The sequence below is a fragment of the Heterodontus francisci genome, chromosome 1, assembly GCF_036365525.1.
Source record: "Heterodontus francisci isolate sHetFra1 chromosome 1, sHetFra1.hap1, whole genome shotgun sequence".
NCBI classification, from domain to species: Eukaryota; Metazoa; Chordata; class Chondrichthyes; order Heterodontiformes; family Heterodontidae; genus Heterodontus; species Heterodontus francisci.
This window is the reverse complement of record NC_090371.1, coordinates 284,609,465-284,625,239: the sequence shown is the minus strand read 5'-3', so window position 1 is coordinate 284,625,239 and position 15,775 is coordinate 284,609,465. Positions and strand designations below refer to the sequence as shown.

Sequence of the window (15,775 nt, the reverse complement as noted above, 5' to 3'; positions counted from 1 at the left end):
CTTAATGGATTAGTTGGATAGATTATCGAGTAGCTGAGTCACGTACGTTGAGAAGGGTTTAGTTCCTAATCTATGCCAAGTTAGCTAATGCCAGACATGGTTGCATTAGTCTTTCCATCGTTGATTTCTGCGTGCCTGCGTTCGGAAGATGAAAACAAGAGTTCTTGCTCTTGATCACAGTCCAGGAAGTATGAATGGGGACAGGCTTGGGCTTCCTCAGTGGAAGAGGCTCTGGCTACTTGGGTGAGATATCAGGAGGTGACCAGGGTTGTAGTATTGTAGTCCTGCAGGGAGAGTGTGGGCTTCGAGAGGAAGCAGGAATGAACAAGTCAAAAATGAGGGGAAAAAGATGAGCTGGGCAGCACTGACTCTAAATTATAAAATAACGTTACAAGTTGAGACTGCTATTTTTCGCAATAAACAGACCAGTTTGCTTTCATCTTTTAGAAGATGTGGTAAAAGGCAAAATAGATACACAGTGGATCTCTAATTTGCAAAGAGAGCATGAGCAGATAAAAAAAGCAATGCTTCTGTTGATTTGAGACAGCTCCAAAACAGCTTGCATTTATATAGCATCTTTAGCATAGGAAATGTCACAAGGTGCTTCTAAAGTGCAATCAGACACAAACTAACACTGAACCAAAGGAAGTGATACTAGGAGGAGCGATTAAGAGATGTGTCACAGTGGTTTTAAGGAGGATCTTGAGAGAGGAGAGTAAGATAGAGAGGTTTAGGGAGGGTTCTTTTCACAGGTAAATGAATCGCCTTAAGACAATCAATGAGCGCTTGGTTTGTAATACGGCTTATCTTTTATTTCCAAATGTTTGAAAGTGTTCTGTAGGTGGAAATTGAGTGTAGTGCATCAGTAGGATGTGGGTTTGTATTTGTGATGCTCATGTGGTATTCCAGTCACACCTACACAATGAAGAGGTGGAAGTGATCAAAGTCAGGGTCATTCCCTCAGCAGAGGGGTAATTTCATATGTTGATGTGGGCTGCTTTCAAATTGGGTCAGGAGTCCAACTTAAAAAAAAAAATTACTGTTTTTTTTAAACATTAAGTCAGAGAGTTTGGGCGAAAGTAGGAGGTCACAGTTTGCTGAGCACCTGGCATGGTGGGCAGAAACTAAGGCCAAGAACCAACTCTATAACGTAGGACACCATCAACATTTAAAAGTATCAGAGGTTTGAAAAAGCAAGCACCAGTGATTCGGTGAGAATCAGCTTTGGTTTTAGTAGCCTGGTAATCATCTGAATCTTGGAGAGGCTAAATTGGAGGGAGAGGAAACATTAGTGAAAGAGCTGAGGAGCTTATTAAAATAAAAAGTGGCGAAATAATGGGGAAATTCCAAAGATTCGCCACCCTCTGAGTGAATAGACTGCTCCTTATCTCAGCTGTGGATGGCCTGCCCCTTTATTGTAAGACTCTGTCCCCTGGTTCTAGACCCCCCCCCCCCCCCCCCCCCCCAGCCAGGGGAAACATCCTTCCTACATCAACCCCGTCGAGCCCTGTAAGAATTTTGTATGCTTCGATGAGATTTGGCACAGGTGGCTCCAACTAGACTGTTGGTCGCCTCTCTGGCTGGCAAATATTTATATGATTTTCCCTTAAAAGGTGCAATGGCCTTAATCCCTATAATTCCCTGTGCCAAAGCATTCCTTCTTCCACCAACCCTCTGAATAAAGACATTTCTCCAACTTCTCCCTTACTCTAACAATTTTAAATCAATGCCCACTTGACACAGACTCTTGAAACATGAGAATAGTCATTCCCTGTTCAATCCATCAAAACCATTTACTCACTTCTCTGGTGCTATGATTGTTCCCAATATTTGGAAATTAGATGAAAAGCTTCGTTACCCATCCTCAATTACTACGTTCTCAGGTGGTGGTAAAAGATCCCACAGCACAATTTTGGGCAAGAACAGAGGAGTTCTCCCCAGTATCCTGGGGCCAATATTCCCTCAACCAACATCACCGAAACAAATGGTCTAGTCATTATCACATTGCTGTTCATGGGAGCTTGCTGTGTGCAAATTGGCTGCCATGTTATTACAACAGTGACCACACTTTAAAAAGTATTTAATTGGCTATAACATACTTTGGGATACCTTGAGGCTATGAAAGGAGTCTCTCTTTTTACTCCAGAATGCAATTTTCTACTAAACTGGAGCAGGTGCCATAAAGGAATTACGTGAAAGATTTGCTGTTTAATTTCAGAACTATGCTAGGCTCGCGTTCAGTGCTCCCCGGGAAACGTGCCTACCAGTGGGAGCAGGCAATACGGGGAGATAAATGGAGGTTTTCTGCTCTTTCTCGTGTGTATGTTGGTGAACTAAACTGTTATAGTAGATGGTTCCCAGCTTATTAATGGTCTCAGTCTGTCCTGTGCAGGGTAAATTCCGCTTTAATTTGCCACTTTTTGCAAACTTGGCTTCTGTCATGTGACCAAGAAAACCAGGTACAGATGCAATCCCTAAGATAGAGATTGATCTGATACTTCAATATTGCAACTAAATGGAGAAGAGATTATTTGGTGAATCAGACATTTGCAGATCCAAATTATTATTCGAAAGACTCAAAGCAGTGAGCAGCACGTGCACGGAGGTTTCAGATCCTGGCATTTGCTGCAAGACTATCTTTCAAGTCAAAAAACTTTGGAACAAGTTTAAAATAGCTGTCTCAAGTAATATTGGTAACTGTTTTTTCATAATGAGCAAGCCCGGTTATGTAGAGGAGGATAGGAGAAGGGAAGACCATGACATTCCCTGTGACCGGTCCCAGTACATACCTCAAGGACACTGCCCACCCTCTCCAGCTTATTTATTTTTGTGATATTCTGTATGCAAACTACCTCACTAAAAGAAATGCAGGCTTTTTTTTCTGTGCCTGTTAATCTCATTTTCTTCTTTGCTGGATGGTAATAAGTCTTTGTCAGACTTGCAATCTGCTAAACTATCAATATTTATGAGTTTGCTTTTCTTTAAGATTTATTGAAGTTCTTTAAGGCAACGGAGCATATGAATTATTTAATGTTTGCAGCAAGTTAACTGCGTCGGTGACTTACCCAAGTTGTTTCTTTCTGAACCTGATGTAACACAATTAAAGACTATGAACCTCTTGGAGTTACACTAAATAAAGAAGTACTGAATTATTTATTTTATATACTGAAGTTTAGTTTAATAAAAGATGCAATGAGCACTAGCATTAATCATACCCTACACACCCTTAGAATTTGACAGGAACAAAATTAATTAGGTTTTTTATTTGGATATACACCCAGTCATCTGTATTTTAGACTAGCTAGGACTGTAGTGATTTGTGATTCTTGTATAATGTGCTGCCTTTTGCTGTCACATTGAACCCTTATTTAAAATCCTTTTCTCATCCAAAAGTGATTTTGAATTCCTGTTGTTTATAACAGAAATTCCTGATGAGAAGGGTTAAGGCACAGCTTGTTCCTGAAGAGCATCCTATTGTTTTATTCACGACCTGCTCCTGAAAACTCCCCTGTAATGTTCCGCTCAGTTTGCTGCACTACACATCAGGCATCCAGGAGCACTTAGGGGATGATGAAAGGAAGCTTGGGACGTGTAGTTTCCATTGAGGTATTAGCAGGTGTCTGAAAGCATTTGAGTGTAGCCTTTAAACAGGTTAAAGAGTTAATGGCTGTCGTCAAACGTAAGAGATGAATTTGCTAGTTCAGAAGCAGATGGCAATTGAGCATTTGGTTTGTTCCTTGCATGAGCTAAAACAGATAAAGTAGTGAAAGTCCCCAGAGTAGCAAGCTCCACGTGGGATTGTGCATAGTAAATGGGTCTGAGCTTGTCTATGCGCTGCTAATGTTGAGTGGATAGAGGGAACTTATTTGCTTTGGGGGGAGGGGGGGTGGGGGAGAGTTCAGAACACGAGGGCATGACCTTAAAATTAGAGCAAAGCAGTTCAGGAGTGATGTGAGCAAGCACTTCTTCACACAAAGGCTAGTGTAAATCTGGAACACTTTTTCCCCAAAAAGCTATTGAGACTTGGGGTCAAATGGAAATGGAAACTAAGATTGATAAATTGTTTGCTGGGAAAGCGTATTGAGGATTAGGGAACCAAAGCAGATAAATGGAGTTGAGATACAGATCAGCCATGATCCAGTTGAATGGGGCTGAATGGCCTCCTCCTGATCTATGTTTCTACATATTTAGTATCCCTGTCTTGTATTTCATACCATTTCCATACCTTGGCAGTAATTGTTTCTAGTCTTGGCGTAGGAGGGTTTATCGGAGGTCATGGTACATGCAATTGTAATTTTGTCTTTGGGCCAGTGTAAAGGTTCCAAAGCAGAAGGGAGTTATCCTGTTCTGTAACTTAATTTAATAGCTCTCGATACCAATAAGAAGAAAATCTTGCATTTATATAGCGCCTTTCTCAATCTCAGGACATCCCAAAACGCTTTACAGCCAATGGCGTACTTTTGAAGTATAGTCGCTGTTGTAATGTAGGAAACACAGCAGCCAATTTGCACACAGCAAGCTCCCATACGCAGTAATAAGATAATGAGCAAGTAATCTTTTTTTTAATACCTCTGGCTTTGAGCTGTCTAACCACATGGCTTTCTAATCGTCATTTAGTAGTACAGAACTTGAGTATTGCTGAAAATAGAGACGTGTTGTTGAAGCTCTTCGTCTTGCACTCATAAGGACAATACACAAGAATACCAATGTGAGGGAAAACAACAACTTGTACTGCTTGAGAAGAGAGTGCTGATTGGTTGGCAAGTGAACTCTGATTGGGAGAGGCGTTGCCATGGAGAATGCACCAGTTTACGGTGACTGACAGTTAACTGCCAAGCTTTGTTTGAAATTTAAACCAGGTAGCTTGACTGGTCAAGGCGTTGCCTTGAAGAATGAACCAGAGAATGGCTCACTTATTTTGTTCAGCTGAAACAGGCGCAATGTGTGTACATGTTCTTTCTGTCTGCAAAGAGCAGGGCCCTGTGTATTAATATATGTAGCTTCCAGTACGCGCAATTTGTCTTGCGTATTGTCCTGATGAGTGCAAGACAAAAAGTTTCGACAGCATGTCTCTATTTTCAGCAATACATGGGTTTCTGTTTCTGTAATAAGATTTAATTTTACCTTTTTTTAATTTTATGGGATGTGGGCGTCACTGGCAAGGCCAGCATTTGTTGCCCATCCCTAATTGCACTTGACAAGGGGGCAGAGGGCATTTAAGAGTCAACCACATTGCTGTGGGTCTGGAGTCACATGTAGGCCAGACCAGGTAAGGATGGCAGATTTCCTTCCCCAAAGGACATTAGTGAGCTAGATGGGTTTTTATGATAATCGATGATAGTCTCAGTAATGGTGCCATGAAACTAACTTTCAATTCGAGGTTTTTGTTAATTAATTGAATTTAAATTCCCCAGGGCATTATCCTGGGCGTCTGGATTGCTAGTTCATTGACATTGCCGCTGCACCACCGGGGTCATTTGTCTCCGGTACAAGTCATGGGTCAGTCCTGATGATCGGCACAACAGGAACAATTGTCTGTAATTGGAGTCACATCGTATTGGCTGGAACAAGAGTGTAATCATCACGTTCCATTTCCCTCTTTCCTACCAAACGTCTAAACCAGAACATTTGAAATGTTGCCAATCTCTGAAGTGCTTCACCTTTTAACTTAGCTGAGATTTGCTAATGTTTTTGCATTAGAAAGACTTGCATTTATATAGCACCTTTCACAGCCTCAGAATGTCCCAAAGCACTTCAGTCATTGAAATTGAAGTGTAGGCAGTGTTGTAATGTAGGAAATGCAGCAGCCAATTTGCACACAGCAAGCTCCCACAACCTTCTGACTCAGCGGTGAGAGTGCTACCAAGAGAGCCAAAGCTGATGGCCATGGTACAGTTTTCAACTGCACCGTCTCAGCAGAGAAGCCAATACTTCTGGAATTTTTCTAAATAAGTATTTGATTGTTGAAAAAAGTTGCTAGTTATTTAAAAACAAAACACTGCGGATGCTGGAAATCTGAAATAAAAACAGAAAATGGTGGAAATTCTCAGCAGGTCATAGAGAGATACAGCACTGAAACAGGCCCTTCGGCCCACCGAGTCTGTGCCGACCATCAACCACCCATTTATACTAATCCTACATTAATCCCATATTCCCTACCACATCCCCACCTTCCCTCAATTCTCCTACCTGCACTAGAGCAATTTACAATGGCCAATTTACCTATCAACCTGCAAGTCTTTGGCTGTGGGAGGAAATCGGAGCACCCGGCGAAAACCCACGCGGTCACTGGGAGAACTTGCAAACTCCGCACAGGCCGTACCCAGAATCGAACCCGGGTCGCTGGAGCTGTGAGGCTGCGGTGCTAACCACTGCGTCACCCCTACCGTCGGGCAGAGAGAAACAGAGTTAACATTTCAGGTCTGTGATCTTTCATCAGAACTGAATGATTTAAATTTGTTTGACCCTGTTTTTGATTTTTGCTGGAGAGGAGAATCTATTGGAAGTGTTTGGGGAATGTTAGTCAAACCAGATAGGTTCTATTGATCGGACTGCAAACCTGATTTTAGCCCCTTGTCTTCAATAACAACTTGCAGTTAGAGTTCCTTTAGCACAGGCACTTCACGGGAGCGTTATCAAGCAAAATAGCCACATAAGGATCCATTAAGGCAGACAACCAAAAATTTGGTCAAAGTGGTAGGTTTTAAAGAACGTCTTGAAAGAGGAGAAAGGAGTGAAGAGATGTAGTGGGGGGAATTACAGAGCTGAGGGCATAGTCACGGCTGCCAGTAGTGGAGCGATTAAAATCGGGGATGCTCGAGGTATGAATCAGAGGAGTGCAGAGATTTTGTTTCCTGTTCTAACTCTTGATTTATTATACAAATTAATTGAAATACACTAAATTATGCATTGGCTGGGACTCTGTGCACTTTTACTGATTAAGGAACAGTGCTGCTTATAAAAAATATTTTAAGAGTTAAAAGGGAATTTTCTTTGGTGCCTCATTTAAAGATTGGAATTTTTTTTGTCCTCAATTCCAGCAGTGAGTGCTGGGCACTGGTTCATGTGCTGTAATGTTAATGTGTTTTGGGGTAGGCGAAGGGTATTTTGGGTGGTATCTCTTTAACAACAACAACACATTTATATAGCACCTTTAACGCAATAAAACATCCCAAGGTGCTTCACAGGAACTTGGGAAAACAACGTACAAAAACTGAGCCACATGAGATATTAGGTCAGATGACCAAAAGCTTGGTCAAGAGGTAGGTTTTAAGGAGTGTCTTAATTTTTTTTATTCATTCATGGGATGTGAGCATTGCTGGCCAGGCCAGCATTTATTGCCCATCCCTAATTGCCCTTGAGAAGGTGGTGGTGAGCTGCCTTCTTGAACCGCTGCTGTCCATGGGGTGTAGGTACATTAACAGTGCTGTTAGGAAGGGAGTTCCAGGATTTTTACCCAGTGACAGTGAAGGAACGGCGATATAGTTCCAAGTCAGGATGGTGTGTGGCTTGCAGGTGGTGGTGTTCCCATGCATTTGCTGCCCTTGTCCTTCTAGGTGGTAGAGGTCGAGGGTTTGGAAGGTGCTGTCGAAGAAGCCTTGGTGAGTTGCTGCAGTGCATCTTGTAGATGGTACACACTGCTGCCACTGTATGTCGATGGTGAAGAGAGTGATGTTGAAGATGGTGAATGGTGTGCCAATCAAGTGGGCTGCTTTGTCCTGGATGGTGTCGAGCTTCTTGAGTGTTGTTGGAGCTGCACCCATCCAGGCAAGTGGAGAGTATTCCATCATACTCCTGACTTGTGCCTTGTAGATGGTGGACAGGCATTGGGAAGATAGGAGGTGAGTTACTCATCGCAGAATTCCCAGCGTCTGACCTGCTCTTGTAGCCACAGCATTTATGTGGCTGGTCAAGTTCAGTTTCTGGTCAATGGTAACCCCCAGGATGTTGTTAGTAAGGGATTCCGCAAAGGTAATGCCATTGAACATTGGTATCTCGGCATCTCCACTTTAGTAGGGTGGCGCAGTGGTTAGCACCGCAGCCTCACAGCTCCAGCGACCCGGGTTCAGTTCTGGGTACGGCCTGTGCGGTGTTTGCAAGTTCTCCCTGTGACCGTGTGGGTTTCCGCCGGGTGCTCCGGTTTCCTCCCACGGCCAAAGACTTGCAGGTTGATAGGTAAATTGGCCATTGTAAATTGCCCCTAGTATAGGTAGGTGGTACAAGAATTGAGGGAAGGTGGGGATGTGGTAGGAAATATGGGATTAATGTAGGATTAGTATAAATGGGTGGTTGATGGTCGGCACAGACTCGGTGGGCCGAAGGGCCTGTTTCAGTGCTGTATCTCTCTATGACTATGACTCTATCTATCTAACATCAAGGGGAGATGGTTAGATTCTCTCTTGTCTGAGAAAGGAGGAAAGCAAGGTGGAAAGGTTAAGGAAGGGTATTCCAAAGCTTGGGCTACCAATGGTGGAGCGATTAAAATCAGGGATGCTCAAGAGGCCGGAATTAGAGGAGCAGAGATATCTCGGAGGGTTGTGGGGCTGGAGATTTTACAATCAAGATGTTGCTTGACCAGGAGCCAGTGTAGGCCAACCAACATGCGCAATGGGTGAATGGGACATGATGCGAATTAAGGCATGGGCAGCAGAGTTTTGGATGACCTCAGGTTTATGGAGGGTTGAATGTGAGTAGCATTTAAGTCTATTATGCTGATCATTCTGTTAATGGGGAAGAGATTGCTCAGATGTATCTTCGGTACATTGATTTTCTACTCCTGTGACACTTGTCACCTTGTGCAAAGGAATATTTCCGGTGGTGCCATTAAAGCTTCTCATCATTTAGGCTGCAGCATTGTGATGTGTTTCATTTAAAAGAAGACACTTAAAAAGTCATCGTTCACTGGTTTGTCAACTCCTTAACTCTGCAAAAGATTGATATGGGTGTTGAGTATTTACAAAGTGGCCCCTATAACTGTTGCTGATATACCTGTCTTTTCTCAGCATCATTTTGTTTGCTGTTTTTAATTTGTATTTTCTTCCTTGTAGTTAGATAGATTCAAAGAACCCCCTGCTTATGGACCCATGTGCGACCTATTGTGGTCAGACCCACTAGAAGACTTTGGAAATGAAAAGTCTCAGGAACATTTCACTCACAATACAGTCAGAGGCTGTTCATACTTCTACAGGTAAGGGGATTGTTTCCATTTGTTCAAAAACAATGGAAGCCTTATTGTTGAATGTTATATTACATGCTGTCCCCTGGTTGGTCCCCCACATCTGGATAACTCTGCACAGTTCTGAGCATCAAACCTTCGCAAGGATATATTGGTCTTGAAGGGCAGATTGAGCAGAATGTTATTAAGGGTTTGATCATGAGAGATTACACAAACTAGGCTCGTCTTGCTTGGCATGCAGAAGGTTAAGGAGTGATTTGACTGAGGCTTTTGGGATTCTGAAAGGAACTGATAGGGTAGATAGAGAGGATCTTTATCCACTGGTGGGGGAGTCTAGGACAAGGGGATATAATCTTAAAATCTGAGCCAGGCCATTCAACAGAGAAGCTAAGAAACATCTTTTCACACAAAGGATGGTAGAAGTGTTGAACTCTCCCACAAAAACATGTAGACACTCACTCAATTCATAATTTTAAATCTGAGCGATTAGATTTTTGCCAGCCGAGGTTAGTAAGGGATACCTGGGTGGGTGGAGTCAATATCTAACAACCGTGGCCTCATTGAATGGCGGCAGAACAAGCTCGAGGGGCTGAATAGCCTCCTCCGGTTCCTGTGTAACAGGCTCCAGAGGGGCTAAATGGGCCTCCTCCTGTCGTTGTGTAACAGGCTCGAGAGGGGCTGAATGGCCGCCTCTGGTTCCTGTGTAACAGGCTCGAGAGGGGCTGAATGGGCCTCCTCCTGTCCCTGTGTAACAGGCTCGAGAGGGGCTGAATGGGCCTCCTCCTGTATCTGTGTAACAGGCTTAAGAGGGGCTTAATGGCCTCCTCCATTTCCTGTGTAACAGGCTCGTGAGGGGCTGAATGGCCTCGTCCGTTTCCTGTGTAACAGGCTCGAGAGGGGCTGAATGGCTGCCTCCGGTTCCTGTGTAACAGGCTCGAGAGGGGCTGAATGGCCTCCTCCTGTCCCTGTGTAACAGGCTCGAGGAGGGGCTGAATGGCTGCCTCCTGTTGCCATTTTATTTTAGGTCAGATTGTGAGTTCAGTCACAATCAAGTAATGAAGTTGCTAGTTTAAGGTCAAGGCTGCAGCTGGTAAAGCAAGTATTCCACTGTGTTCATTTTTAATTAATTTTTTTTCTCTTTAAAATGTTATAGTCTGCACAATTCCAGGTTGCTTAATTTAAATTATCAGATGATTCAAAACATTTATTGTTGAATTCATACTTTGTGTTATTCATATTGGATCCACATGCATGCTGACAATACCCAACTCTACCTCATCTCAACCTCTCTCAACCCCTCTGCTGCCTCTCTGTTATCAACCTGCTTGTCTGATATCCAGTCCTCGATGAGCCACAGTTTCCCTCAGTTAGACATTGGGAAGACTTAAGCCATCGCCTTCGGCCCGTGCCACACCATCCTATGCAATTCCATTTACCTCCCTGTCACTGTCTCTGGTTAAAACCAACTATTCACAATCTCACTGCCCTCCTCACGTTTCTGAGTCAGAAGGTTGTGGGTTCATGTCCCACTCCAGGATGTGAGCACAAAAATCTAGGCTGACACTCCCAGTGCGGTACTGAGGGAGTGCTGCACTGTTGGAGGTGCTGTTTTTCAGATGAGGTGTTAGACCGAGGTCCCATCTGCCTTCCTGGATGAACATAAAAGATCCCATGACAATATTTCAAAGAAGAGCAGGGATGTTCACCCCGGTAACCAGACCAATGTTTATCCCTCAATCAACTGCTCAAAAACAGATTATCTGGTCATTATCACATTGCTGTATGTGGGATCTTGCTGTGCAAATTGGCTGCTGTGTTTCCTACGTTACAACAGTGACTACAGTTCAAAAGTACTTCATTGGTTGTAAAGCACTTTGGGGTGTCGGTGATTATGAAAGGTGCTATATAAATGTAAGACTTTTCTACCCTAAGCTAAGCTTCTGCCCCCATATCTTCTCTGTCACACAGATCCTCTGCTTCAAATTTCGTAATGTCACCCATCTCCATTCCGCCTCAGTATATCTGAAGCCCTCATCCATGCCGTTGTTACCTCCAGACTGAACTATTCCTGTGCTGTCCCAACCAGCCTCCTATCTTCCATAATCTTCAGCTCATCCAAAATTCTGCTGCCCATACTAAAGTAAAAGCAAAGTACTGCAGATGCTGGAAACTGAAATAAAAACAAAGTGCTTGAAATACTCAGCAGGTCTGGCAGCATCAGTGGAGAGAGAAGCAGAGTTAATGTTTCAGATCTGTTAACTCTTTCTCTCTCCACAGATGCTTCCAGACCTGCTGATTATTTCCAGCAGTTTGTTTTTATTTCTGCTGCCTATTCACTGACTAGTCCTGTTCACCCATCACTCCTCTGCTCACCGACTGACGCTGGCTCCCAGCCCCCAGTATTGTCAATGTAAAATTCTTATCCTTGTGTTTAGATTCATTAATGGCCTCACGCCCCTCCCTATCTCTGTAACCTCCTCCAGCCCCACAATCCTCTGAAATCTCTGCGCTCTTCCAATTCTGGCCTCTGGAACATCTTTCAGTCACTTGGCCCCACCTTTGCAAATTGTGTCTTCAGCCATTTAGGTTCTAAGCTCTGGAATTTCCTCCTTAAACCTCTGCCTCTCCGCCTTTCCTCCTTAAAACCTGCCACTTTGACTAAGCTTTTAGTCAGTCCTTCCTAATAGTTCCTCCTTTGGCACGGTGCCAGTTTTTTTTTCTTCCGTGAACCACTTTGAGATGATTTTCTGCATTGAAGCTTCTGGATAAATGCAAGCTGTACTTAATTCAAATTATTTTATTTTGAGTATTGCTGAAAATAGAGCCATTTTATCGAAGCTTTTCATCTTGCACTCATCAGGGCAATTCACAAGAATGCCAATGTAAGGGAAAGCAACAAATTTATACTGTATGAGAAGAGTGCCGATTGGTTGGCAAGTGGACTTGGTTGGTGGAGGCGTTACCATGGAGAATGCACCATTTTATGGTGACTGACAGTTAACTGCCAAGAGTTGTTTGAAATTTAAACCAGGCAGCTTGACTCTGGTCAAGGCCTAAGGAATGAACCAGCAAATGGCTGTCACTTATTTTGTTGAGCTGAAACAGGCAAGCTTCCGGTACGTGCAAATGCACCACACTGCGAGCCCGGCTGACCATCTTAAATTGGTTGTCAGCATAATTATTAGCACACTGGTGCATTCTCCATGGCAACGCTTCTATCCATCGAGTCCACTTGCCAACCAATCAGCACTCTCTTCTCATACAGTATAAATTTGTTGCTTTCCCTTACATTGGTATTCTTGCGAATTGTCCTGATGAGTGCAAGATGAAAAGCTTCGACAAAACGTCTGTTTTCAGCACTACTCAAGTTCTGGACTACCAAATGACTATTTTATTTTGGTACAAAAATTTTTGAATTATAAGGAGTAGACTGCATATGTATTGTTTTGTGGCATCTGGTTTATTTTACAACACACTCATCACCATTGTAGATGGGTCTGTTGCAAAGCAAGTGGAGGGTGGTAAGTCTGTAGGACACAACTTAAATCCGTAAAGAATCTGGAGGGAATTAAAAACACAAATACATTCAAGTTCCTTGTCATGACCACTGACCACAAGGACTGTGAATCAAAATCTATAATGACTTTATGAAAAATGAATGTAAATATAATTTCTTTGCAAATTCAATTTAGAGAACATTGAAACAAAGCTACTTGCCATAAACTGGAGGATGGAGGTTGAGACAAGTTGGTGAAAGATCATAAATAGTTCATCTTGGGTAGGTTGGGGGGAGGGGCAGAGCGTGATTGTGGTAACGTTAAGTTACCTGGTGATTTCATCAAGAGCCAATCATACCATGAGCATATTAAATAATCATAGTTGGGAACTGGGCCATCAATGGTGCAACTGTCCAAGAAGCCACACAATGCAGTAAAGCAGGTTGCACTGTTGCCAACGATTGCCGGAGTGCTTTTTGATGCCATCATTTGGCGTCCTTGCAAACCACTGCCTCATCTCCAATCTCCCTTTCCTCTCTCAAGTCCTCGAACATGTTGTCACCTCCCAAATCTATGCCCATCTTTCCTGGCGTTGCACGTTTGAATCCCTCCAATCAGGTTTTTGCCCCGCCACAATACCAAAATGGCTCCGACAACACTCGAAGCTCAACACCATCCAGCGCAAAGCAGCCCGCTTGATTGGCACCCCATCTGCAAACAGTCACTCCCTCCACCACTGACGCACAGTGGCAGCAGTGTGTACCATCTGCAAGATGCACTGCAGCAACTCACCAAGCCTCCTTTGACAGCACCTTCCAAGCCCGCAACCTCTACCACCTAGAACGACAAGGGCAACAGATGCATGGAAACCTGCAAATTCCTCTCCAAGTCACACACTATCCTGTCTTGGAACTATATCGCTGTTCCTTCACTGTCACTGGGTCAAAATCCTGGAACTCCCTTCCTAACAGCTCTGTGAGTGTATCCTACACCGCATGGAATGCAACGGTTCAAGAAGGCAGCTCACCACCACCTTCTCGAGGGCAATTAGGGATGGACAATAAATGCAGTCCTAGCCAGTGACGCCCACATCCCATGAACAAATAATAAAAAAAAAGAGTTTTAAGTTGCTGATATTAGCATTAGGCTACAGAGCTATTACTGATGCACATTCCCCTACAGTCCCTGTGTACTGTGTCTATCGTCCTTTCTCTGAGGCTACGATTGGTTTTGGCATCCATGTGTGTGTGTTCAGTATGATGTATTTAATTTAGGATGTGAGGTCAACAGGATTGAGCATAATCAGCGGAGGCAGAATCATGAAAATGTCAACACTTGATTGAGAGAAAGGACTGACCTGTGGTGATAATGACTAACGAGTATACAATCCTTACACCTACATTAGCGTTGTGATGGGTTACAACACGTCTGCTTCATAAAAAGTCTTTGTGGTAATTGCCACAAGACCTAAAGAATAATTCATTAAAGGGATTGTGCAGTTCCAAAACCAAGGGACAAAATACACACTTTTGGTAAATAAACCCAAACTGGTCCAGTACAGATGAATTTGGGCCCAGAATTTCGTCTGTCGGTAACTGATAGAAATGACAGGCAATTGTGATTTCAGTTAGGTTACCTATTTAGAGATGGTGCAGCAGTGATTTGCATCTGACTGGTTTGACAGAATTGTGTTCCTGCACAAGTCTGCCAATGTTAGAGGGAAAAGTCACCACGAAATGGCATTTTAATTTTTTTTATTCATTCATGAGATGTGGGCGTCACTGGCTAGGCCAGCATTTGTTGCCCATCTCTAATTGCCCTTGAGAAGGTGGTGGTGAACCACTGCAGTCCATGTGGAGTAGGTACACCAACAGTGCTGTTAGGAAGGGAGTACCAGAATTTTGACCCAGCAATAGTGAAGGAACGGTGATATAGTTCCAAGTCAGGATGGTGGGTGGCTTGAAGGGGAACTTGCAGGTGGTGGTGTTCCCATGTATTTGCTGCCCTTGTCCTTCTAGCTGGTAGAGGTTGTAGGTTTGGAAGGTGCTGTCGAAGGAGCCTTGGTGCATTGCTGCAGTGCATCTTGTAGATGGTACACACTGCTGCCACTGTGCGTCGGTGGTGGAGGTAGTGAATGTTTGTAGATGGGGTGCCAATCAAGTGGGCGATGTTGAGAAGTTCTCTGTTTTCAGTAACATTTTCAAAGTTCTGAAGGTTTTGGTTTTCTTGACCTCAGTTCAAGAAACCCAGTGATATGCCGCCTGACATAACTGGTTGGTAAATCAACATTTAAGACTGAAATGCAAGAGTACCTAAAACTCCGATTCACAGCCCAGTGATAATGCAATGTACTACTAGGAAGTTGTGTTGTTCATTGAGTTCCATTCACCCATCACCCATTGTGCTCAGTGACCTACAATGGCTCTCAGTCCACCAACGCTCAATTTTATAATTCTTACCCTACTGTTCACCCCCTCACTATCTCTAACCTCCTCCAGTCCTACAAACCTCTGAAATCTCTGCACTTCTCCAATTCTGGCCTCGTGCTTCCCTGATTTCCATCGTGCCACCATTGGTGGCCATGCCTTCAGCTGCCTGGACCCAAAGCTCTGGAATTCCCTCCCTAAACCTTATAGCTGTATAAAATGCTAGTTAGACCACAGCTGGAGTACTGTGTACAGTTCTGGTCACCACACTCTAGGAAGGATGTGATTGCACTGGAGAGGGTGCAGAGGAGATTCACCAGGATGTTGCTTGGGCTGGAGCATTTCAGCTATGAAGAAAGACTGGATAGGCTGGGGTTGTTTTCCTTCGAACAGAGAAGGATGAGGGGGCACCTGATTGAGGTATACAAAATTATGAGGGGCATTGATAGGATAGATAGGAAGAAACTTTTTCCCTTAGCGGAGGTGTCAGTAACCAGGGGGCATGGATTTAAGGTAAAGGGCAGGAGGGTTAGAGGGGAGTTGAGGAAAAAAATTTTCAGCCAGAGGGTGGTTGGAATCTGGGACACACTACCTGAAGGGGTGGTAGAGGCAGGAACCCTCACAACATTTAAGAAGTATTTAGAGGTGCACTTGAAACGCCACAGCATACAAGGCTA

The 15,775-nt window shown here is 43.7% G+C and overlaps 1 protein-coding gene across 2 annotated transcripts in view; it reads left to right on the top strand.

Annotated features, from left to right (window-relative positions):
- The window catches only part of LOC137377455 (protein phosphatase 3 catalytic subunit alpha), a 310,308-nt gene that overhangs the window by 201,446 nt on the left and 93,087 nt on the right, over positions 1-15,775 (top strand). For both annotated transcript variants that reach the window (XM_068047049.1, XM_068047038.1), the window contains exon 6: positions 9,048-9,187. In XM_068047049.1, the coding sequence (XP_067903150.1) occupies positions 9,048-9,187 (140 nt within the window). The remainder of the gene's footprint in view (positions 1-9,047; positions 9,188-15,775) is intronic.